At 41.2% G+C, this 24,728-nt stretch overlaps 1 protein-coding gene across 2 annotated transcripts in view; it reads right to left on the bottom strand.

Annotated features, from left to right (window-relative positions):
- LOC117531449 (cell surface A33 antigen-like) overlaps nt 1-24,438 on the bottom strand; it is a 46,889-nt gene extending 22,451 nt beyond the window's left edge. The window contains exons 1-3 of one of the 2 annotated variants that reach the window (XM_034194566.1): nt 24,183-24,438; nt 23,560-23,696; nt 6,577-6,740 (exon numbers count right to left, since the gene is read on the bottom strand). In XM_034194566.1, coding sequence (XP_034050457.1) covers nt 6,577-6,696 — 120 coding nt within the window. In that variant the 5' untranslated portion in view covers nt 6,697-6,740; nt 23,560-23,696; nt 24,183-24,438. The remainder of the gene's footprint in view (nt 1-6,576; nt 6,741-23,559; nt 23,697-24,182) is intronic. The other variant, XM_034194559.1, reaches the window with a different exon arrangement.
- Between the last annotated feature and the right edge of the window lie 290 nt (nt 24,439-24,728).

Genomic DNA, 24,728 nt, shown 5'->3' on the forward strand with positions numbered 1-24,728 from the left:
CAAAACGACCCCCTATGAGCAAGCACTTGGCCACAGTGGGAAGGAAAAACTCCCTTTTAACAGGAAGAAACCTCCAGCAGAACCAGGCTCAGGGAGGGGCAGTCTTCTGCTGAGACTGGTTGGGGCTGAGGGAGAGAACCAGGACAAAGACATGCCGAGAAGGGGGGCAGAGATCGATCACTAATGATTAAATGCAGAGTGATGCATACGGAGCAAAAAGAGAAAGAAACAGTGCATCATAGGAACCCCCCCCCAGTCAACGTCTAAAGCAACATAACCAAGGGATGGTCCAGGGTCACCCGATCCAGCCCTAACTATAAGCCTTAGCGAAAAGGAAAGTTTTAAGCCTAATCTTAAAAGTAGAGAGGGTATCTGTCTCCCTGATCTGAATTGGGAGCTGGTTCCACAGGAGAGGAGCCTGAAAGCTGAAGGCTCTGCCTCCCATTCTACTCTTATAAACCCTAGGAACTACAAGTAAGCCCGCAGTCTGACAGCGAAGCGCTCCAATGGGGTAATATGGTACTACGAGGTCCCTAAGATAAGATGGGACCTGATTATTCAAAACCTTATAAGTAAGAAGAAGAATTTTAAATTCTATTCTAGAATTAACAGGAAGCCAATGAAGAGAGGCCAACACAGGTGAGATATGCTCTCTCCTGCTAGTCCCCGTCAGTACTCTAGCTGCAGCATTCTGAACCAACTGAAGGCTTTTTAGGGAACTTTTAGGACAACCTGATAATAATGAATTACAATAATCCAGCCTAGAGGAAATAAATGCATGAATTAGTTTTTCAGCATCACTCTGAGACAAGACCTTTCTGATTTTAGAGATATTGCGTAAATGCAAAAAGGCAGTCCTACATATTTGTTTAATATGCGCTTTGAATGACATATCCTGATCAAAAATTACAGATATACTAAATGCATGATTACAGTCCCTGAAAAAGTGTGTGTGTGTGTGTGTGTATGTATGCATATGTGTCTGTGTCAATAACTACAGAGTGGTGGGGTGTATATGAAAAACTACAAGGGGGGGGGGGGGTGGCCCAGGTGACTGGGGTCCGCAGTGATAGATTTGGCCCTTTTCTTGACACGACCCTCATATATGGAGTCCAAGTCTGGGAGGGGGCAGCCAACAATGCCCTGTGCTGTCCTCACCGCCCACGCTAGACTCTTCTTCTCCGGGGCCGTACAGCTGCCATACCACACAGTCACACTGAGGCAGAGGATGCTCTCTATTGTGACCCTGTAAAAGTTTGCCAGCAGTCAGGAGGATAGTCCAGCGCATTTCAGTTTCCTGAGGAAGAAGAGCCTTTGTTGCGCCTTCTTCACCAGATGGGAGGTGTTCATGGACCAAGACAGATCAGATGTAATATGGAGGCCCAGAAATTTGATGTTATCCACACACTCCACTTCTCCACCTATGACGAGGGGGATGTGGTCCGTTTTCTTGGCCCTCCTAAAATCCGCAATGACCTCCTTGGTCTTCCTTGTGTTCAGTGTCAGATTGTTAACTGAACACCACTGAATTAGCCACTGGACCTCCTCTCTGTAGTGGGTCTCATTATTATCTGAAATGAGACCACTACTGTGGTGTCATCTGCAAACTTCACAACTGTGTTTGTGGGGTGGATGGCAGTACAATCATGTGTACAAAGAGTGAAGAGGGCTGGGCTAAGCACACAGCCTTGCGGAGTGCCTATGTTAAGGACCAGAGAAGACGATGTAAGGTCACCTATTCTCACCACCTGAGGCCTATTGGTGGGAAAGTCTCTGATCCAATAGCACAGCAGCACAGGCAAACCCAACTGGTGTAGCTTCAGTGTCAGCTTGTCTGGGATGACTGTGTTAAAAGCTGAGCTGAAGTCTACAAATAGCATGCTAACATATGTGTTGGGGTGCTGCAGATGAGTCAGGGCTGTGTGCAGAGTGATGGAAACAGCATCCTCTGTTGAACGGTTCCCTCTGTAAGCGAACTGAAGGCTGTCCAGGTCTGCAGGAATGAAGTCTCTGATATACCTTAGAAGAATCTGCTCAAAGCATTTCATGATTACAGGGGTCAGAGCAACAGGCCAGTAATCATTCAGGCAGGTGATGGATGTCTTCTTTGGTATCAGTATTATGATGGAGGACTTGAGGCACCCAGGAACCTTGGCCAGGCGCAAGGACAAATTGAAAATATCTGAAAACACTCCTGCTAACAGATTAGCACATGTTCTCAGAGTCCGACCCGACACCCCATCCGGTCCTGCAGCTTTGCGGACGTTGATCCTCTTCAATGCAGACATCACCTGATGGTGCTGCAGGACAAGGGGCTGATGCTGCTCCTCAAGTTGGGGTAAATGTACAGCCTCCCTGCTGTTTGAAGTGTCAAAACAGGCAAAGAAGTTGTTCAAAGTGTCAGGCAGGGTGGGGTCATGGCTGGCCAATTCGTTCTTGCTCTTAAAATCCATCATGGTCCTGATGCCTCGCCACATAGTCTGAGGGTCCTTACTATTAAAATGCTCCTCTATGTGCTGTTTATACTGGAGTTTTGCCTGCTTAATTCCACTTCTCAGTTCAGATCGAGCCCTGCAGTAAGTCAGCCTGTCTCCAGCCCGGTAAGCAGCATCTCAGGCCTTCAGCGGGGACCGTAGTGTGCTATCCAACCATGGTTTCTGATTGGGAAACTCCTTAATCGTCTTTACAGGGAGGATAGCATCAGTACAGAACTGGATGTAACGCAGGACAGATGTATATTCTTCCAGGTCCGTCCCATCCCTAAACACACTCCAGTCTGTATCCTCAAAACAGTCCTGTAGCGCGAAGGAGGCCTCATCAGACCAAACTTGAATGTCCTGATGGTTTGAGCTACATGCCAGGGGCTTATAAGCAGGCATCAGCTCCACTGAACTGTGGTCGTGCTACAGCCTTATAAGCACCAGGAATATTACAATATACCTGATCCAAAATATTATTGTCTCTGGTAGGGAAGTTTATGTACTTGTGAAAATTAGGAAACACCGCCTTTTATTCAACGTGATTAAATCTGCAGCCACAATCACAGCCGCCTCTGGGTTGGCGTTCATCTGCCCATTAACCAGGCCGTACAGCGCCTCTAACGCTACTTTAGCATTTGCCCATGGTGGTATATAGACAGTTACGATCACAATAGACAAGAGCTCTCTCACCAGCTTAAAAGGTCTGCATTTCACCACCAAGTATTCTAAATCAGGAGAGCAGAATGTTGCAATGATATATGTGGCTGTACACCAAAGATTGTTTACATACAGCGCCAGACCCCCACCTCTGCTCTTACCCGAAGCCACAGTCCTGTCCGCCCGGAAGAGAGAGCGTCTGTCTATCTCCACCACTGTATCTGGGGTGTTATCGTCCAGCCAGGTCTCTATAACAGCGACCACACAACTGTCCATTCTTCGGATCTAGTCAATCTTGTTGGCAAGAGACCTGGCAATGGCAAGGAAGAGGCTAGGAAGCGCCGGTCTGTATGGGCTAGCTTGTAGCCTAGCACACAAGCCGGCTTGCTTACGCTTTTTCTGTTTACGAAAACGCCGTCTCTTGGGCAGCGGCGTGGGAAAAAAAAAAAAAAAAAAAAAAAAAAAAAAAAAAAAAAAAAAAAATCATAGGCTCAGTAGTCCTTTGCAACTCCGGTAAAATAAAGTCCAGTTTCGGGGATATGTGAAGCCTGCACTGTAGCCCAATATTCCATAATTCCAACCTACTGTACTGCACTAGTGCCTTCATTACCACTGTGTACATAGACATGAGTAAAAACAAACAAACAAATGAACACAAGCATAGCCACAAGAGCTGCAAGCCGCACAGTATACACGCACCGCCATTTTTATCAGCTTTATCAGGGCCTGGACAAGTTAAAGAGTTGGAAGAAATTATCTATAATCTAGTATATAATTTTTAAAAGATAGTGTTAATTGGAGTGAGATATGCTCTTTAAAATCAATTGCATAGCATTATGACAGACAGTTACATCTAAAAAAAATATCATGGAAAAGGTTAATATTTTGACACTTTTCATAATGTGAAAATGCTAGATATTCTAAACCCATTTACATACAAAATAAAATGTTTCAAATTTATTTTAATTGTGATAACTTCCAAAAACAGGGGTTTGGGGGGAGTATCTCAAAATTTTAGAATATTTCCAAAAATCATTCCAATTTTTTTATAAACATAGAAATGTAGAGCTTCTGAAATGTATGTTGATTTATGCACTCAGAACTTGGTTGGGGCTCCTTTTGAATGAATTATTGCATCAATCAGTAGTAGATGAACCATGAATGCTCTAAAATGTCATTGTAGATGGCTGCATCAACTCTAGATTTGATAAAATACAGTGGACCAATACCAGCAGATGACATTACACCCCAAATCATCACCGACTGCGGAAGCTTCACACTAGAATTCAAGCATCTTGGATTCTGTGCCTCTCTACTCTTCCTCCAGACTCTAGGACCTTGATTTCCAAATGAAATGCAAAATTTACTTTCATCTGAAAAGAGGACTTTGGATCACTGAGCAACTGTCCTGTTCATTTTGTCTTTAACGTTGGTAAGACACTTCTGACACTGTCTCTGCTTCAGGAGTAGTTTGACAAAAGGAATATGGAGCGCGGGTGTTGGGTGCCATGGTCTCCGTGGGGTGGTGCCCCGCTCTCACTCAGGCGGTCTCTTGATCATGGGCTTTGGTGTTTGGGGTGGAGTCCGGGATGGGGGGAGTTTGGGGAGCCCTGCTGGCTGTGCTGGGGGGGGGGGCATTGGCTGTCGGGGAGCTTTGTGTGCTTCCTGGCCCCGGGGTTCGGCCTCACCTCTTGTGTGGGGGCCGGGCCCCACCCTCGTATGGCTTGCTGGTCCCTGCCTGTGCTTTGGATTCGGTTGAGGTGGCTCCTTTGCCCCCTGTCCCTGCCGCCGCTTGCTCCTGCCTTCGGGAGCCGTGGCCCTGGTGGTGTGGTTCTGGGGCTGCCTCTATTGGTGGGCTGCCCTTGTGTATGGGGCTGCTCCCTGTGCCTCCGTGGGGAGGGGTGGTGTTGGTGGTGCGTTCTGGCACCGTTGGGCCGCTCCCCTGTTGGTTCGTCATGCTGCCCCGGTGGCTCTGGGGGCTGTCCTTCCTGGCCCGTGCCCTCCCGCTGCTGTTTTTCTCCTGGTTTCTCCTGGGGCCCTGCGTCCTGGACCCATTTCCGTCGGTGCTCGCGGCCAGCCGCATGGCTTCTGACGTGCCGGAGTGGTCCATGTCATATGGTAAGGTTCTGTACTTTTGTCTTGGCCCAACACACCAGCCACAGTAGTGATCGGATATTTAGCTGTGATCTGGGTCTCTGTGGGTGGATGGTTGTGTGTTTGTGGCCATCACCACAACTTGGTTTTGGGTGCTCTCAAGGGGATCAAGACTCTGGTGTCCTAGATTAGGGTATGGATGCTCACTAATTAGACAACAGAATGTTGCTGTTACTGTTCTTTCATGTGTGGTTGTTTGTCCTGGTATGTTGTATGGTTGGGGCCCCATCTCCTCGGTGTCTCACTTCACAGTTATTGTCTTCACCACTTGTCTTTTGTTCTTGTCTGTCTTTGTGTTGTTTTGGTGGTCGGCCCTTCCTGATAGAAGTTGTCGGTTGGCTTTGAGTAGGATGTTGTAGGCTGATCGGGAAGGGCGGATGGGGTCACCCCCCACCACATTCACTCATGCACTACATACCTTCTGTCTTGCAAGAATAAATTGAATATATGGGTATTAATGTTCATAAATGGTTCTGCCAGTGTGGCATTTGCCATTACTATATATGCAGACGGGGAGAACAAAAAAAAAAAAAAAAAAAAAAAGGAATGTGACACTTGTAGTCCATTTCCTGGACACATTTGTGTGTGCTCGCTCTTGATAAACTGACTCCAGCCTCAGCCCACCTCTTGTAAAGCTCCCCTAAATTTGTGAGTCTGCTTTGCTTTACAGTCTTCAAGGCTGTGGCCATCCCTGTTGCTTGTGCCACTTTTCCCATCCAGTCAACTTTCCATGAATATGCTTGTATACAGCACACTGTACAGGCAGCCCTTTCAGGAATTACCTTCTGTGGCCTACCCTCTTTGTGGAGAGTGCCAATGAGCGTCTTCTGGACATGCATTGACACCCTCCACAAAGAGGGTGTCAATGCATGTCTTGTGGACAACTGGACAGCTCCAGCTGTGCTCTTCTCAGCAGACCATGTAACAACCACTAGAGTGTTGCGTGTACTGAATTAGACAGAGATTCATGGTATTAATTACTGCATCAATAGTGAGTTACTCAAACATAATAAATATTGAAATATTCTAATAGTTTAAGATATGCTTGCCCCCCCGTGGGAACTGTAGGTTATTAATTATCAAAACTGAAATAAAAAAAAAAATGCTTGAAACATTTCCATTTAGGAGCAACGGGTCTACAATACATAAAATGTTCAGTATCTGAAATAACTGACAAAATATATGGAACTTTTCACCGAGGTTAAAATTTTTTGAGATGCACCCGCATAGCCCCACACACAGTCTCACAAAACACACACACACACACACACACACACACACTGACCTCTGTAACTCCAGCTGTGTCATCAGCAGTCCATGTGACAACCACTAGAGGGTTGTCAGGTGTTTTAGGTTGAAATTGGCAGGGTAGTGTCACATTATCACCTCTGGCAACTTCATACATTTTTTGTGGAATGGTTACCTGAAGGGCGCTGGCTCCTGACAACACTATCATAGGATTGACACAGTGGAGAAAACAAAAATTATACACCTTAAATGACATGTCACGTTATTAAACTTGCTGTTCAACATCACAACAAAGTAATTATGATTCTGAGTTTATCCGTGTACATGCGGTCATGATTAGTGGTCTCTGATGTGTTTTGTTGCTAATTAAACCTCTTGCTCCGTAAACCAGCAGGTGTATTTCCTGAAAACTTTGTATTCACCATTTTTCGGTGGACGACGTTTCTGCGTTTAGTAAACGTCAGTAAAAATCATGAGCTTCTGGACTTGTTACCAGTCTGCAAATTTTGAGAGAGTCTGTTGGATTTTGGATCCTAACTTGTGCTGACTCTGCTGCCTGTGTCACAGGACACAATGTATCCTCACTGAACGCGCACATGGAACGTCTCCACAAAGCTCTTTTAACTGGCTATGAGTATCCGAAAGGCCACAACAAATACTGTTTTAACAGGCTGCCTAAACATGAAGGTATATTTCTTGCATTGGCAAAAAAAAATCATAATACGTTATTTTCAGGAGATAATGGACCTCCTATCTAACATGCCAGAGTTGTAAGAGAACTTTGTGAGGAGCTGACAGAGCTGCTGTGGGAAAATGCCAAAATGGTGGAGATGATCAGAGAGAGACAGTTGTCGTTCATGGGCAGTGGGCTAAACAGATCTGTCTGCACTAGTTGGGAGTAGGGCTGCAGCTATCAATTATTTTAGCAATCAATTATTCTGGTGATTAATCGAGTAATCAGATAAAAAGTACTTTTGCGTTTTTAAAACAACAACAGTCCAGGGCTCTCCCTAAGCAATGGCACAATGTGGCTGCACCATTACGCAGATTGTCACATTTAGTGTATCCCTTTGTTTTATTGCTGAAACAACTAATTGAGTTAATCGATTAAAATAGTTGTCAACTAATTTAGTCATCGATTAGTTGCTAAATAACTTTGTTTTACCGCAAATGTTTCGTTTCTTCCATATAATCAACCGAACTTTGCTTTGAATCTTGAACCAATGAAGGAGTGCTTCGAGCTGCTGCTTCGATGGTTTCATTTGTTTTATTTCGCTTTATCTTATTTTGTCTCCACTAAAACCCTAAAGAGAATATGTCTGCCGATGTCTATGGCATTTTCAATGTTAAAGTTAGCATTAAGCTGCTTGCATTTCAGCACGTTTATGCATTTGTTTTTTGTATAATAATTAATGGCTCAGCGTTTGTTGCCGTAAAAGAGTCAAATGTAGTACAAATTATAATATTTTTTAAATTAATTTTAATAATAATAGCAATAATAACTAATAATGTTACAATACAATTTTAGAGAAAGAGACATGAGTCACATGCGTCATTGTGAAATGACCACATAGTTTACAAGTTATACAGAGAATGTTGCACATATGAGTCAGGCTACAGTTTTTGATTTAGGTTTTATGGTAAGTAAGTAAGCAAGCTTTATTTTTATAGCACCTTTCACAGACAAGAGTCACAAGGTGCTTCACAACAACAACAAAAAACAGACAACACAATACACCACACAATGGCCGAGACTTTTAAAAACATAGCATAGCAGCCCAAAAAAACTAAGCAAAAGCTTGTGTAAAAAAGAAAGTCTTAAGTTGGCTTTTAAAAGTGTCAGAGTCCAGCGAGCGCAGAGAGAGCGGGAGACCATTCCAAAGCCTGGGAGCAACAGCCTGAAAGGATCGCTCTCCTCTGGTTGAAAAACGGGTGCGTGGAACCATCAACAGATTTTGATCCACAGACCTCAGCGCCCTGGCAGGGGCATAAGGCTGGATGAGGTCACAGATACAGGAAGGCGCCTGGATATGTAGAGCTCTAAAGGTTAAAACCAAAATTTTAAAATTGATCCTGTAGGACACTGGCAGCCAATGAAGCTCCTTTAAAATTGGGGAAATGTGAGTCCTCCTGTTGGCTTGTGTCAGAATTCTCGCTGCAGAGTTTTGTACTAACTGCAGTCGACGCAACTCCTTCTTGTTTAGACATGAAAACAAACTGTTACAATAGTCTAAACGTGTTGACACAAAGGCATGAATAATAAGCTCTAAATCATTTTGTGACATCATTTGATCTTATCATCCTGAGCTTAGAGATGTTTCTTAGTTGAAAGAAGCAGTTCCTCGTCAGCTGTTTACAGTGCTGTACTAAAGACATGTCTTTGTCAAAGATGACACCCAAGTTTCGAAGATTTGATTTTGCAGACTGACCCAGTTCACCCAAGTACTGTTGAATACCTGGAATATGAGCATCAGGAGCGATAACCAATGTCTCTGTTTTGTCTGCATTGAGCTGAAGAAAGTTATTCCTTAGCCACTGTTTTATTTCCACTAAACAATGGAGAAAGGAATCAAGCTTCTTGATCTCAGACGGCTTAAAGGAGCAGTAAAGCTGGATGTCATCCGCAAATAACTGGTAAGAAACATCAGTGAATCTTTGAATGATCTTACCTAAAGGGATCAAATACAATAAAAACAAAACGGGGCAACTGGTTATGCTAATTGCTCATTTGCAGCAACAGAAATACCTCTTTTTTCACCATATATTTATATGTTTCAATGTTTTATGGCAACTCAGCACTTTGATAAAGCAATGTCATTTGAAATAATTATTTTTGTTCTTTATTATAAACTTTTATTCTTTATTATTTTATATTTCAACAGCCAAGGGACATTTGATTTGTTGATTTTCAAGTATTTTAAGTTTTCAAATAATGTTCTGTTGTTAAATAAAGCGATGGAGAGAAAAATTGTTTCTCTGGCACATTTTAAAAAAATTCCCCGCTAATCCGATTAATCGTGTCGAAACCCCATCAGATTCATTGATGATCCAAATAATCATTTGTTGCAGCCCTACTTTGTTTTCCTGGGTAATTATTTATTTGTTCACGTCTTTACAAGTTTTGGATCTTTCCCGGTGTCAGGAGCTCACCTCAGCATTCCTCTGACACTGGACCATAAGTACAGGCGGTCGGTATAATCCTCAGTCAGTCAAGCTGCACATGAACGTGAGCCCAGCCTGTGAAAACTGGGCTCTGGAGTGCAGCTTTTCCACAAAAGCCACACTGATAAATCTGCTCTGCACCCCATCGATGAAAACTTGACTTAAGGTGCACAAAGAGGGCTGATTCTATTCGCCCAGCAGCCAGGGACGCAAAGCCATTTCAAAATGTCTATTCGCCCGATTGTCAGCTTGATAAGGCACAGATAGTCTATTCGCCGACCATGGTCAGGCCAAAGCCTTGACATTTTGCTGAAATGGTGATGGGATGTGGCTTTCTGTTTTTTCCCCCCAACTTGTAGAATTTAACCATTTAAGTTTTTTTTTTGTTTTTTTGTTTGTTTGTTTTTTAAGGTTGGTGGACTGGGTCCCTGCGTGAATTTTTTTTATCCCTCTTTCTCTGCGATTTTCAGCTGGAGGTTGAACATGCAGAACTTGCAGTCACTTTTTTTTTTAAGTTACCGTACTTGTGTGTTGCCCAAAAAAAGCGAAAATCTCAGTCCGAGTCTGAGCAAAAGACAGAAGAAAGAGTGGACTTCTGCTGAGAGGATCTTTTTTCAGAGACTGTTTGTCAGTGTGGCCGGAGCTGTGACACCCCTGGTGTGAGGGGAGTACTGAGAGATCCTCACGCTGTGCAGAGAGACAGCAGCTGGCTGCCAGGCAAACAGCAAACTTCGACTGTGGGTACCCGGCCGCCGGGTCAATAGACACTACCTACGTAGAGTGGAGAGCAGGCAGTGGACCAAACTGTGTGTTTTTTAAAAATAGGCAAAGACACTGCTTCGCTTTAAAGGCACAGTAAGCTATTTCAGATGATCAGAGTGGACTGTTTCTCTTAAAAGGCTTTATTTTACTCTGTGTGTCACATTGGAAAGCTGTAGCTTTTGGTGCTAAATTGATTAGCTCTTACACGGCTTATGCGCATGCTCTAGTATTTTTTTTTCCTGGGGACGTTACAGTGCCACACACAGGCCTGGCATATATACTACAACATTAAACGGAGCTTCGAGACAGCAAATTTGCCTCAAACATTTTTTGTAATCGAATTATTCAAGTTAACTGTCTAATTGTTTCAGGCTTAGTTAGGAGTATCCTTTTTCTTCTTCTAAATTAGGACCACAATGGGAAAATGTTAGTAGGCATGATCTGGATGCACAGCCCCCATGCACAGAGGTTGGCTTAAACACAGTGGAACCGTTGAGGACATCAGTCCACCGCAAGATGCCGTGGACCTGGACATTATTCTCCAACTGGCGATTGCGTACCATTCATGCACGACTGCACCAGTTGGGACCTCTTTGATGGCATGGACCTGGGCATTGTTCTCTGGCTGGTGATCGTCCACCATCTGTGTGTGATGACTTCTTGGATGCTGTAGATTTTACATATTAAATCTCAGAAATCATTCGACAAGTGGGTGAGTGTCCTGTTCAGGTTGTTTTTTCCTTTTGTATTTTGTTCTCCTCAGTGGAACTGGTAGGCTTTGTTATTTTTATTTTACTTTGAGAGAGTCTATCGGGTTTTGGATCTCGATGTGTGCGGAATTCTCTGAACTTGAGCAGCATGCTGTTTTAATCCCATTATAGCTACCACCGCGGATGTGCATGTGAAACTCTTCACTGTTTTTTAGGTTGCCTGATCACAGATATATTTCTTAGATTTTTCACAGTTATATCAACGACAACACTTATAAGTATGCACAAAGAGGAGTCTCTAGCAGTCTGTTTTCGCAGTCTGTGTTCATGACTAATGGATGTGCATGTGACCGTCTTCTCGCAGTGGAGAATGGCTACTACTTTTACCATGACTACATTAAAAATGAACAGTTATCAGTTTTAAAAATGAGTCATCCTAAGACAACATCACACTTAAACTTTGCATTTACTCTGCTGCTAAGTTCGTAACATTAGCAGTTACATTCTATTCAACAGCACGCTAACATTTCCTCAAGGCTACATAAACGCTGTTGGAAACGAGTACTTTGATTTCGGCAGTCTCTGTCGCTGCTTATTGCGAATACCGTATACTCAGACCAGTCACGGAAGTGCACAAAGCAATCCCTGTATATCATCGGATGGTCACTAACAGCCTAAAGCTACGTTGTTATGATTTCTGTGTGACATGTCCTTTAAGCTCGTCAGAATGAAATACTTAGTTATATGATTCAATCACCTATAAAATCAAATTCATAATGGGCATATTTTCTCCACAGTCAATTCTGGAAATTCTGTTTCATCTCCTACGGGGTAAGAAGTTGTTGCTCTATTCGACATCATCGCAAACTGATTTTGGTCCTGTTGGTCCAGTGAAACATTTCAAAGCTGTGGGGTTCTGGGAAATAGTGATGGCCATGTTATTTGATACCACTGTACAACAACAACAAATTTATTTGAAAAATGAAGTATTAATAAAATAAATGAAAATAACAGTTATAGATTTGTGATTAAATTCAAATTTAACTTTTGCTTCAGTCCACCCTGGTGCGATGAAGACAATTTCAGAAAGTTTCAATGTATTCACACTGGCTGAAAACGTAAGAAAGAAAAAAAAAAAGAAAAGAGAGAAGCCCTGAGGAGGAGCTGATGAGTAGGGCTTCACAACAAGTGTAATCATGTTTTTCCTCTGTTGTAAACCAATGCATAAGGCACGCCTTAACTGAATGATTCCTCCAAAAGGAGGAAGAGGGAGCCAGCCAGAAGCCATCAGTGCAGCCAATGAAATGGAGGAACTCGCTGATGAATTCCTGCCCCCATGGACATTATATACTTAGATGCTTCATGACTTGCTACAACATAATGCAGCATTGCCGCCATATTGGACGAGTCTCTTCACAATAGGCTAACACCTGAGTCAATGGAAAGTGAGCAAATATGCAGGTATTTTGTGCTGTTTACGGTTGCAATAACTGGGGCAGTATAGAAACCAGATCGCGTTGGATTACCTTTCTCAAGATTGAATAATAATTTTGGTTATTTTACCATTTTGTAATATGTCATTGTAACGAACGGTACTTACGTGCAACGTTATTCCAACAGGAACTGGTACTCTGTCTCTTTAGCTGTGTTTCCAACCAACTAGTATCGCAACTCTGAAGCGAATTTTCGTTAATGTGGCAAAAGGAAGAGTGCACTTGTGCACATTTTTATCCACTTGCTATGTGCTTTTGTTTCACAACAAAATCAAAATAGGTGGATGGAAACACAGCTACTACTCTTGCTGTTTTTCCCCCCCTTTCTTTTTAAAGGTTTCCCAGTGATACAAGCTTGAGGAGGCAATGGCAAGTTGCTATAAGACAGGAGAGTTTTGTTGTGACTGAGTCAAAGCTCTGTAGTGAGCACTTCAAGCCTGATAGTTTTGACAGGATGGGTCAGATTCTGTGTGTGTGAGCGAGAAATACATTCAAATGAACAATCCAAACTTGTTTCTTTACTAAATTATAAAATTAATTCGCACACACACACACACACACATATATATACACATACATATATACACATATACAGACATCCCAAGTCTCCCGGAAGTTCCGGGAGTTTCCCTGATATTGATAGTGGCTCACGGATGCCCGTGAGTCGGATGAAATATCCCGGATTTTAGACTATGCGGGAGTGGTTTTTTTTTTCAATGCGAGTGAGAGCGTGCAGGCAATACAATAACTCGTGCATCATGCGCGGATTACTTCGATTGCGCAGGCACGAGAGAGAGAGGGGGGTGGGGGGAGGAGAGAGGTTGCTTGGAACCTGCGTGTCTGTCAAAGCGAGTGATTTGTTCAGTGAGCGTTCAGGGCGACTGCTTGCCAGAGAGCGCGCTGATTGGTTTAGTCAGCAAAATAAGCCAATACGTTTCGGTGTGGGAGGGCTTTGGTTTACTCTCTCCGACCGTCACCTAGTTAACACTCAAGTCAGCGCACGTTGCGAGATGGCAGAGGGTGAATCCTCCAGTAAAAAACGAAAATATAAGACTCATTTTACAGCAGAATATACTAAAGTATATCCCTGTCTAGTTAAGGTGAAGAATGATGACACCGTGGCGAGGTGCACTGTATGCAACAGTGACTTCAGTATTACCCATGGAGGACTCAATGAGTGTAAAAGATATGTCGAGGTAGGCTAAGTTTAACACGCCAGATCACCTGTATTTTATTTCTGTAGGTTAAATGCTGTTATAAAATTAAGCAAAACATATTAAAGACTTCTTTTAAGTATTAATGCATATGTAGTTACTATAGGCCTACAGGGCTCTAAATTAACTTTTTTCATCACCAGCCAAAATGGCTAGTAGATGTTAATCTACTAGCCAAACACACACTTACTAATGGGTCAAAGTGGCTAGCAAATATTCTTTTCTACCAGCCAAACTGAATTTTCACCAGCATTTTTCCGGTTGGCTGGTGTTAATTTAGAGCCCTGCTTATATCTAACTAGCCAGCTATCTAACTATCTCTATCCAGCCTGTCTAAGCATTTACAAAAAATCCCCAATTTAATATGTTGATCAATGTAGGCTAAGGGTAAATTAATTGTAGAAAATATGTAGAAATGACAGGCCTAATTATCTGTTTTATTCTTTAGGGACCACACCATATTAGGGAGGCTAAGCGCAGGGAAGGCTGCTCCAATATATCTCAGTTCTTTTCTGCAGAAAAGCAAAGTCTCACTGAGAAGGTCACTGCAGCTGAGGTGTATTTCACATCATTTGTTGTCGAACACAATGTGCCATTCAATGTCTGTAGGCACACTGGCAAGTTGTTCAGGAAGATGTTTCCAGATTCAGAAATAGCTAAACATTATGCCTGCTCCTCCACCAAAGCAACAGCCATAATGAATTTGGCCCTGGAACCTGAATGCTCAGAGGATATGTACAAACTAATTCGCACAGAAAAAAAGCCATACAGTATTTTGGTTGACGAAAGCAATGACATCATGTGTGAGAAAGAATGTGCTATTTTAGCCAGGTACTACAGTGAAGCACAGGATAAGGTGGCAGTTGGATTTATTGATATGCCAGTATGCAATGATGCCAAAGCTGAAAATATATTCAACTGCATCGCATCATCCATGGAAGAGAAGGGCATTGAATGGTCCAACTGCATAGGATTCAGCAGTGACAATTGCAATGTCATGATTGGCAAAAACAACTCTGTCTTGTTAAGAGTGAAAGCACAGGCCCCTCACATATACAATGTTGGCTGTCCTAGTCACTTGGTTAACATATGTGCCAAAACTGCTGCAAAAGAGCTCTCAATGTCACCCGAAGAATTGATAATTGACATTTACTACTACTTTAAGAAAAATTCAAAAAGAAAAGAGGAACTGAAAGAGTTTCAGGAGTTCTGTAATGTAGCCCAGCAGAGAGTACAGAAGCACTGCCCTACACGATGGCTTTCTTTGGGGAAAAGCTTGGACCATCTGCTAAACCAATGGCCTGCTTTTAGTTCTTACTTTAAATCACACAGTGAAAATCAGAAGTCCTGTGATATTGAGAAGAGGCTGACAGACCCCATGATGAAAATCTACACTTGCTTTCTCCACAATGCCACACAGTCTTTTGATAAATTGAATTTGATTTTTCAAAACAAGGCACCCGTTCTCTTCAAATTAAATGACAGCGTTGAAGAGCTCCTGCATGACATCGGAAGCAGATTCATAGTGCCAAAGGTGTTGAGAGAGCAGAATGTGCTGGAGATAGATGTGAGCAACCCTGAAGTCCACTGTGCAGATGAAAACCTTTTTGTTGGGTTCTTGACAAGGAGACACTTAGTAAGCGAGGAAGAAATCCCTTCTGACAAGACAAAGCAATTCTTCAAAAGATGCAAGATCATTCTATGTCAGGAGCTTCCAAAAAGTAAAAGTTCCCAGTGAGAGACCAAATCTTGACAAATATGTCAGTTGTTAATCCAGAGGGCCAAGATGATGTGACACCAGAGCTGATTTTGACTTTGGCAGAGAGATTCCCCAATGTTGTGAAAGCAGATGCGAAGGAACAGCTACACTTAGAGGTGCTGGATTATACCTCAACCAATTTGGAGAAAGTCATTCCAAATTACAGGAATTTGTCAATTGATGAGTTCTGGGGGAAGCTATCAAAAGTCAAATCAGTTAGCACAGGTCAGGTCAGATTCAAAGAGCTCTGCCAACTAATGAAGCTATTGCTGGTTCTGCCCAATTCCAATTGTGATGTGGAGAGAGCATTCAGTTTGGTGCATCATATCAAAACAGAATTCAGGTGTCAGATGTCTCACCAAACTCTTGTGAACCTGATGTCCTGTAAGATTAACAAATTCAATGATGTTGAGTGCTATGACCTTGAAGTGTCAGGAAAATTGCTCAAATCTGCAAAGCAAGCAGCATGTACATACAATGAGAACTTGAAAAAGTCCCAGGAAAAATAGAAAGCATGACAGGTGTTCTCTGCAGGCTGGAAGATAGAAAGGACATGGACATACAATTGAAATGTATACAGACCAATACTGTACTGTTTTGTTTTTAAGAAATTACTGGTAGTTAATAAAAAGTTGTTGAAAAGTTGTTGGCCTTAAGTGTGTATGTATGGGGCATGGTGGGGGTTGGTTGTGGGGTTGGGTGGCCTGGGGGGGTGGGGGGGGTCGATAAGCATCTCCCTGAAATGAGGTTTTGAAACTTGGGATGTCTGCATATATATATACACATATACACATACATACATATGGGTGATTCTTTAACTACGGGCACTATTGGCCTTGTAAATGTAATTTCCACCACACCATTGCCTTATAATATAAAGCGCCTTGGGGCAACTGTTTGTTGTGATTTGGCGCTATATACATGTGCTCTGATGTCACTGTTTATCTCCATAGAAACTACCCAAACAATCTTTCATACAAACTGTTTAAAGGGACATTACAGTGTTGTGGTGGAAATTACGGCAATAGTGTGGGGCAACTACATTTTGTTTAAAAAAAAAAAAAAATCACAACAGTTGTATGACATTGAATACCCCAATTATGTTTTGATTATTTTACTGATATTTTATAACATTAAGAAAAAACGTTTCTTTACCATTCATTTTTATCGTTGAATATCAAAAGTCTGGGTGTGGGACAAGCACAAAACGGCAATATTTGCATATAATGATGCTGAAAAAAGGTGAAAAAGTCATCATAGACTACTAGAACAAATTTCTTAACACACTTTCATTGTAAAGATAACTATAAAAATGTGAAATTTCCCCTTTTTTCTGTTTTTCATACAATATGATCAAAGGACATAAGTGCCCGTAGTCTAAGAATCACCCATATATATATATATATATATATATATATATATATATATATATATATATATATATATATATATATATATATATATATATATATATATATATATATATATATATATATATATATATATATATATATATATATATATATACATATATATACACACACACACACACACACCATATGTTTTGATAAAGAGCATAAGAAAGTCTTTCAGCATGAAAGTGCATATTTTTAATGTGTGACAGCATCCTGTATCGTAATTGAATCTCTGCTGTTTCAAACAAACCAAACCGTGGGTAAATCAGGTAAAAATGCAGGGAGTTAGATTATTGCAGTTGGGAATACACCTTCCCCAGTACAAATAAAAGCACTGGGGGCACAATAGGGACCCATCCAAGATGGTGGCCGCGCTGATACGTCAGCTCCAATAGGCAGCGGCAGTCCATAAGGCGTCTACGTATATAATATCTATGCCTGCCCCTTTATCCTTTGGATTAAGGCCGGCTACCAGCCAGAAGAAAGCAGAAGTTGATTTTTCTGAAGAAAAGCTGCTGAACAAAGCCTCTAAAAGTTGCAAAAGCCTCAACTGTTCAGTATGCAGAAGTGAGCAAGATGCACTGACAGATAAATGTCTTTTCACACCGTTCCTTTACACTGTAATATTGCTGTAGTTTAGGCCACACAGCAGTGTTTTCAGTTCTTCATATTACAGGTTTTACAAAGTTTTAGGTTTTTATTTTCAGTGGGGAAAATGCGAAAACATAGCGTGGGGAAAAAGCTTTTCTTTTTTTCTTTGTTATGAAGCTGCTTCAAATGTGCCACATCATTTAAGTATTCACAGCACTTCATTTTTGCACATTTTGTTATGTTACAGCCTTATTCCAAAATGGAATAAATTAATTTTGTCCCTCCAAATTCTACTCACAACACCCCATAATGACAACATGGGAAAAAAAGTTTTTGCAAATTTATTGACAATAAAAACCTAAAACCACATATACAGTGCCCTCTAAAAGTATTGGAACACTTGGCATTTCACACATTTTAATTTGTTATGTCATTTCAGATACACACACACACACACAAAACAAACAAATAAATACAAAAATAATTTCTAAAATGATCTTCCTTGAACTCAAACTGGGAGAAAGGGTGGGAAATTCAATAAGTTTCAACGACTTCTCACTCCTTATTGAACAAATTGTACATCGTTTTATTTTTCTTTTATGTTCAAAATATGCCTTCAAAACTAATAGCCAAGATTGTGGGCAGCATAAGTAATGGAACACACTGGTATAATATCTGTAAATAATTAGTTTTGTTGCCAGTTTTCTTCAGACAAGTCAGGGGATGGATACATGAACATTTCCAAATCACTGAATATGTCTTAGACTTTATTTACATCAGTTATGGGAAAATAAAACCTGAAATTGTGCATGTTTTGCATTTTAAATCCCCAATTATACAGCTTCATGATGAAGTGGTATAGAGGAGGATTTTCTTGCACAAAAACATCAAATCTAGGCTTGCATCCCAGAAGTACCTTCTGGAAAACTGTAGCTGAACTTTCAGGTCTTCCTTTTAAGAAAATCATCCTCTATACCAAATTTTCAATTAATTTTACTTTATATAATGCCAAATCACAACAAAGCTGCCTCAAGGATCTTCACACAGGTAAGGTCTAACCTTACCAACCCCTTACCAGAGTTCAATCTTTGTCTCAGGCGGGCTGCCATGTGCCTTTTACTAAAGAGTGGTTTCCATCTGGCAACTCTACCATACAGGCCTGATTGGTGGATTTCTGCAGAGATGGTTGTCCTTCTGGAAGGTTCTCCTCTCTCCACAGAGGAATACTGGAGCTCTGACAGAGTGACCATCGGGTTCTTGGTCACCTCCCATAAGGCCCTTCTCCCCCAGTCACTCAGTTTAGCCACTGTGGAGGCCACTGTGCTCATTGGGACCTTCAAAGCAGCAGAAATGTTACTGTATCCTTCCCCAAATTTGTGCCTCGAGACAATCCTGTCTCGGAGGTCTACATACAATTCCTTTGACTTCATACTTGATTTGTGCTCTGACATTCACTGTCAACTGTGGGACCTTATATGTAGACAGGCGTGTGTCTTTCCAAATCATGTCCAATCAACTGAATTTACTCCAGGTGGAATCAAATTAAGCTGTAGAAACATCTCAAGGATGATCAGTGGACACAGGATGCACCTGAGCTCAATTTCAAGCTTCATGGCAAATAATTACATTTTTTTTTTCACACTGTCATTATAAGGTGCTTTGCATAGAATTTTGAGGGAAAATATAAAGAGTTTCATTCATTTTTTAACAAGGCTGTAACATAACATAAAATGTGGAAAAAGTGAAGTGCTCTGAATACTTTCTGGATGCAATATAACTGGAAAGGAAAGGTTTTAACTGCAAATTTGTAATACAGTTTTGTTTGTAATAAAATGTTTACATTTTTTTTAAATTAGTACTGAAAAAGTGCTGAATTGGAAGCCAAGGAACTGGAACGCGTACCGGTATTGAAAAATTTTGAATATTACCCAGCCCTAATTATTACCACTTTATTTATATAGCACATTTCACAAACAGAGTAGTTTCCAAAGTGTTGTACAACACACACACACACGCGCGCACACACACACACACACGCAGTGTTAAAAGCCAAAGCATAAAAATGGGTCTTAAGGCGAGACTTAAAACACTCTACAGTGGGGGCTGTTTGGATGTTAATGGGCAAGTCATTACATTATTACAATATTACATTATTTGATCTATTAATGTTGTGTATTCATTTTTTTCTGAAATAAAATGTGTGCCCTCCCATCACATGCAGAATTTCAGTTAAATTTAAAGTGTAGCTTCAAACCACAACAGTCATCCCAAGGCGCTTCACATGGGTAAGGTCTAAGGTCGGAGGGTTTGTTGCCCAGAGATGATAGTCACCCAGCGTTTAAGTTTATGGGGGCTGTAAGAGAAACTTTTCTCATCTAGCATGTAAAAAAAAAAACCTATTACAGAGCAGAACTGAATGTATTGGATTTGATGGGAGATGTTAGGCACCAGGCACCGTTAGGCAAGAGCCATCATCAGTCCCTACTGTTTCAGGTTAAATGTTACACAGATAAGAGAAAGGACAGGACCAGACGCTTTAATAGGTCTGGGTATCAATCAAAAATTTTCGATACCTTCGCTTCAATACTGGTTCCTAAACGATACTTTTTTCCATACCAATTTTATTTTAGAATCAATAACATTTTATTGAGTCTTAAAGTAAATAAATATGAAATTGGTTACTGGATCCTTGATCTCTGGACATAAATGGAAATAGGGCAGCCACGACTAGTCAACTAGTCACGACTACGTCGACTACTGAAACCGTCGACAACTAATTTAGTAGTCGACGAGTCATTTGCTTTAAACCTTGAACCAATGAAGCAGTGCTTCGATCCGCTGCTTCGCTGGATCTTTGCTTCGCTCCTCTTCAGAAGTGGCAACTCCGCTTCTTATCCCCTCTGTAAACCATTAAAATATGTCAATCGTGAGTCACGTTTTTGCGGATTAAAGTGACTAACTGGGACTCCTGTCTTGTTGGGAGAAAGAAACAAGAATCGTCCTCCATTCCATTGCTCCAAACGGTGCGCCTCCGAGTCAAGTTAGAAAGATAGAGTCCACGCTGAATTAATAACTTCAAAGCGAATCGCCATTTAAATCAAATGACACCTCTTTCCAAACGTTGTAATACAAACAAACTGCAATCAAAATGGGTTTTTTCCCCTCCCAAAATGACACGTCCTGGCTGACGTGCAGTAGCCCAAGACTATGGCTGCAGACCTGCAGTCTCCAGCAGCCAGCTGAGCTCAGCTCAAACATATGGAGAGTCTTTCATGCTGTTAATGTCTGAAAGGAAATGTTTTGACAAAAACTACAGATTTCTTTCTATCTATGTCCAGAGATCAAGGATCCAGTGATCAATTTCATATTTACTTACTTTAAGACTCAATAAAATGTTGACATAGAAAATCTGTAAAGCCTACTTGTAGCACAAAGAAAATTCACAGGAGGTATCAATATGGGAATTGATGAGGAATTGGATTGATAAGCGGAATCGATAATAGTATCGATAGGTAAATGTGATAAGCTGCAATTTACGTATGATCCGACTAGTCGAGTAATCGCAAAAATAATAGTCGACTGTCAAAATAGTCTTTTGTGGCAGCTCTAAATATAAAAAAAAAAAATCTGTAGTTTTTGTCAAAAGCATTTCTTTTCAGACATTTTGGCATGAATGTCACTCCATACATCTGAGCTGAACTCAGCCGGCTGCTGCACGTCAGCGCAGGACGTCTGATTTGGGGAGGGGAAAAAAAGTTTTGATAGATTGCAGTTTGTTTGTATTACAACATTTGGAAAGAGGTGCCATTTGATTTAAAACAGTGATTCACTTTGAAGTTATTAATTCCAAGTGGACTATCTTTTTAACTTGACTCAGCGGAGCACCGTTTGGAGCAACTGAACAGATTCACTTTGAAGTTATTAATTCCAAGTGGACTATCTTTTTAACTTGACTCAGCGGAGCACCGTTTGGAGCAACTGAAAAGAGGATGATTCTTGTTCCTTTCTCGCAACAAGACAGAAGTCCAGTTCGTGACTTTAATCCGCACAAAAGTGACTCACAATTAACATTTTAATGGCTTTGAGAGGGGTTAAGAAGCAGATTTGCCACTTCTGAAAAGCAGCGAAGCAACGAACCAACAAAACAGCAGACTGGAGCACTGCTTCGTCAGTTCATTGCTTCAAAGCAGAGCCGTTACAGAAGCGGTTAATCACAAACCTGCTGCAGGGTCTGCAATCAACGTAGAGAAATGATCATTTTCTCGACAAACACCCTGAAAAACAACGGCCGCTCTGAAGGACCGATAAGGGAATCGTCAAGTCTTGATCACGTGATTAACTTCAAGGTACTGGAACTTTGCACCGAAAGACAAGGCATGTTTTGATACTCGGTACTACCGAAGCATTTCGGTCGGTGACACAAAAGAACCGATGTTTGGTACCTAACCCTATGCTTTAATTTTGCCAAGGGAGTGCTGTCAGTGTTAAAGAGATAGCACGAGATTTTAAAGGACATGAGCGTGTGTCAGGCATGGAATACTATGAAATGTGAGGTTCTTAATGCTATGGAACTGTGTACAGTGGTCCCTCGCTATAACGCGGTTCACCTTTCGCGGCCTTGCAGTTTTGCAGATTTTTTAAGTCCAATTTTGCATGCTTTTTTTTTTTTTTTTTTTTTTACAGCGCATTGTGTTCTGCATCCTTATCAAGCAGGCCGGTCGCGGCACCGTGAAGGGAGAGTACGCGCATTGTGTTCTGCGTGTCTGTTTATAAGAATCTTCTCGCCCAGAAGAAAAAGAGAGCGCCAACAACTACCCATAACTGTGTTCTTCATTCGGAAAAAGACACCTGCACCGAGGTGTCACTCAGTGGAAAAAGATGCGACAGCGGAGCGGCGCTAGGACGAAGAGGTGTGATCAGAGGAACTGTGAAATACTGGTCAGTCACTACTAATAATTTATGTGTCCAACCTTGTAGGTTGATCATTAAAATTAAATTTGTTAGTTCTAAAAGCCATCATAATTATTTATAGGAAAACATTCTATTTTTATTTCACAAACAAATGTTTGGGCCTGAAAACAGGTTGGTCTTATTTTTCTACTAAGGTTTGAACTTTGAGAGTGTTTACACAGAAAAGTGAGAAAATGTTAATGCAAAGTGAAAAGTGTACAAAGTGTGTAGTGAGGGGTTTTACAGCCTTAAAAGTCTATAATTGTAAAAAATAACGCTGACTACATTGTGGATTTCGCCTACTGTGGGCTATTTTTAGAACTTCTGCGATAAACGAGGGACCACTGTATATGTAGACAGGGGACGGGTCAGAACACAATAAACACCTTGGTTTAGGGATGATGTGGCAGCCAAAATTAAGAAAAACAAATAAGCATACAGTAAATACATGAAAATTTGTGATGGAAATGATTTGCTTTATTCCAAAGCTCGTAACCAAGCCAAGAATGCAGGTAGAAATGCAGTGAGAGATCATGAGAAAATAGTGGCAAGAGACGCCAAGTTCTTTGCTCTGATCACAGATCGGTAGTTTAGCAGGGAAAGTCACGAATGAAGTCCTGGTCAAAAGACCAGTAATTAATCAGATTTGTTTGAAGTCTCACAGAAGACAATGACCAGACCCATCAGACTCTGCAACAGGCCATGGAGGCCTGAGAGGAGCTGACTACACTACAATTTTATACAAAACAGACTCATAAATAAACAATGTGGATATGTTTTGAGAAATCATCATCACCTAAGTGTTTCATAGTCACAGACAACTTCACAAGTGCACAAAAATCTTCTTGCCACACCCACACACAAGCCACAGACACTGAAAATGTTTTAAAGCTGGAACATATTCTTGCCAACAGTCGTTCATTTCACATTTGAGCATTTTGTTAGTTCAAAAAACCATTTTTACCTCATGGTGGATTTTTTGGTTTGGTGATGTTCCTCATTTGTCTGCCCCCATTTTGTTGTATCAGGTTCCATTTTAAAAATCGAAAGACTTTTTAAAAATCATCTCTGAGTTGCATCACTCCAGATTTGAAGAAATTGCTTTGGAGTTGAACAGATTCAAATAATAATAATTATTAAAGTTAACTATATGGATTAATTAGAGAGTGCAGCATTTAGGCATTACTTTTATATCACTAAATTTAATAAATGTGCTGGCCACACAAGCAGTGTGAGATTTAAATTGTGATCAAATGCGTGAATAATGCTTTTGTGTTCAATTAAAACACACACAAAAAAATGGGCGGATTAATCATTTGTGACAGGTTGACGTTGGGGCAGATAATGGCTTATTTAAATAGTAATTTTAAAAAAAAGCAACATGCATTTTAATTATTTAACATTTACCATATGAATTACAAGAGTTTCTGTGCCTTTAAAATAAGAATAAAAAACAAATTAAGTTTAACTACAAACAAATGAGGCGGGTGACACAAACAGCTAACAAAAGCCAGAAGTTGCACAAACAGGTGTGGCACACTGTCAAAACAGATTTAGAAAACTCCTTTTCCCTTCCATATAACTCACCCAGACACAGCACAGCCACAACAATGCTCCTCTCCATCGCCTTAAAAGAGTTTAATGAATACCTGATTGAATAAAATGGTTGTATTTGTATTTTTTTTTTAAAGGCGCACTCGTTACATTTCCATCGAAACCCGACAGCGTCCTCGAGATGCAGCCTCACGATGATTGACAGCACTTCCCACCAATGACTGCCGCTCGTCGTCCTTCAGGTGATTGTCCCGCCCACCCGCCGTGTTGGAACATGCCTGCTCTCAGTCCTTCTCGTCTTCTAAAGTGTTTCTGGCTGCTATCTGCTGCGTATCAACAACCGCCAAATGGATTCAAACACCAACTGCAGTTAAAAAAAAAAAAAAAAAAATGTTCAGAGAAGGAGGGAGGCGGATTTGTTACAAAGAATGACAAATGTGGGTGGTGGAGTAGAACAAACTGTTGGAAGAAGAGAAGCTCTGATCCAGTCAGACTGGCTTGACAAGGATGTTTCATCTCAGGAAGCAGAACAACTAATGAGCAATAAATAGGTTTCAGGAGTGAATTTCACTCACTTCC

The sequence above is a fragment of the Thalassophryne amazonica genome, chromosome 2 (genome assembly GCF_902500255.1).
Source record: "Thalassophryne amazonica chromosome 2, fThaAma1.1, whole genome shotgun sequence".
In the NCBI taxonomy this organism is placed as follows: Eukaryota; Metazoa; Chordata; class Actinopteri; order Batrachoidiformes; family Batrachoididae; genus Thalassophryne; species Thalassophryne amazonica.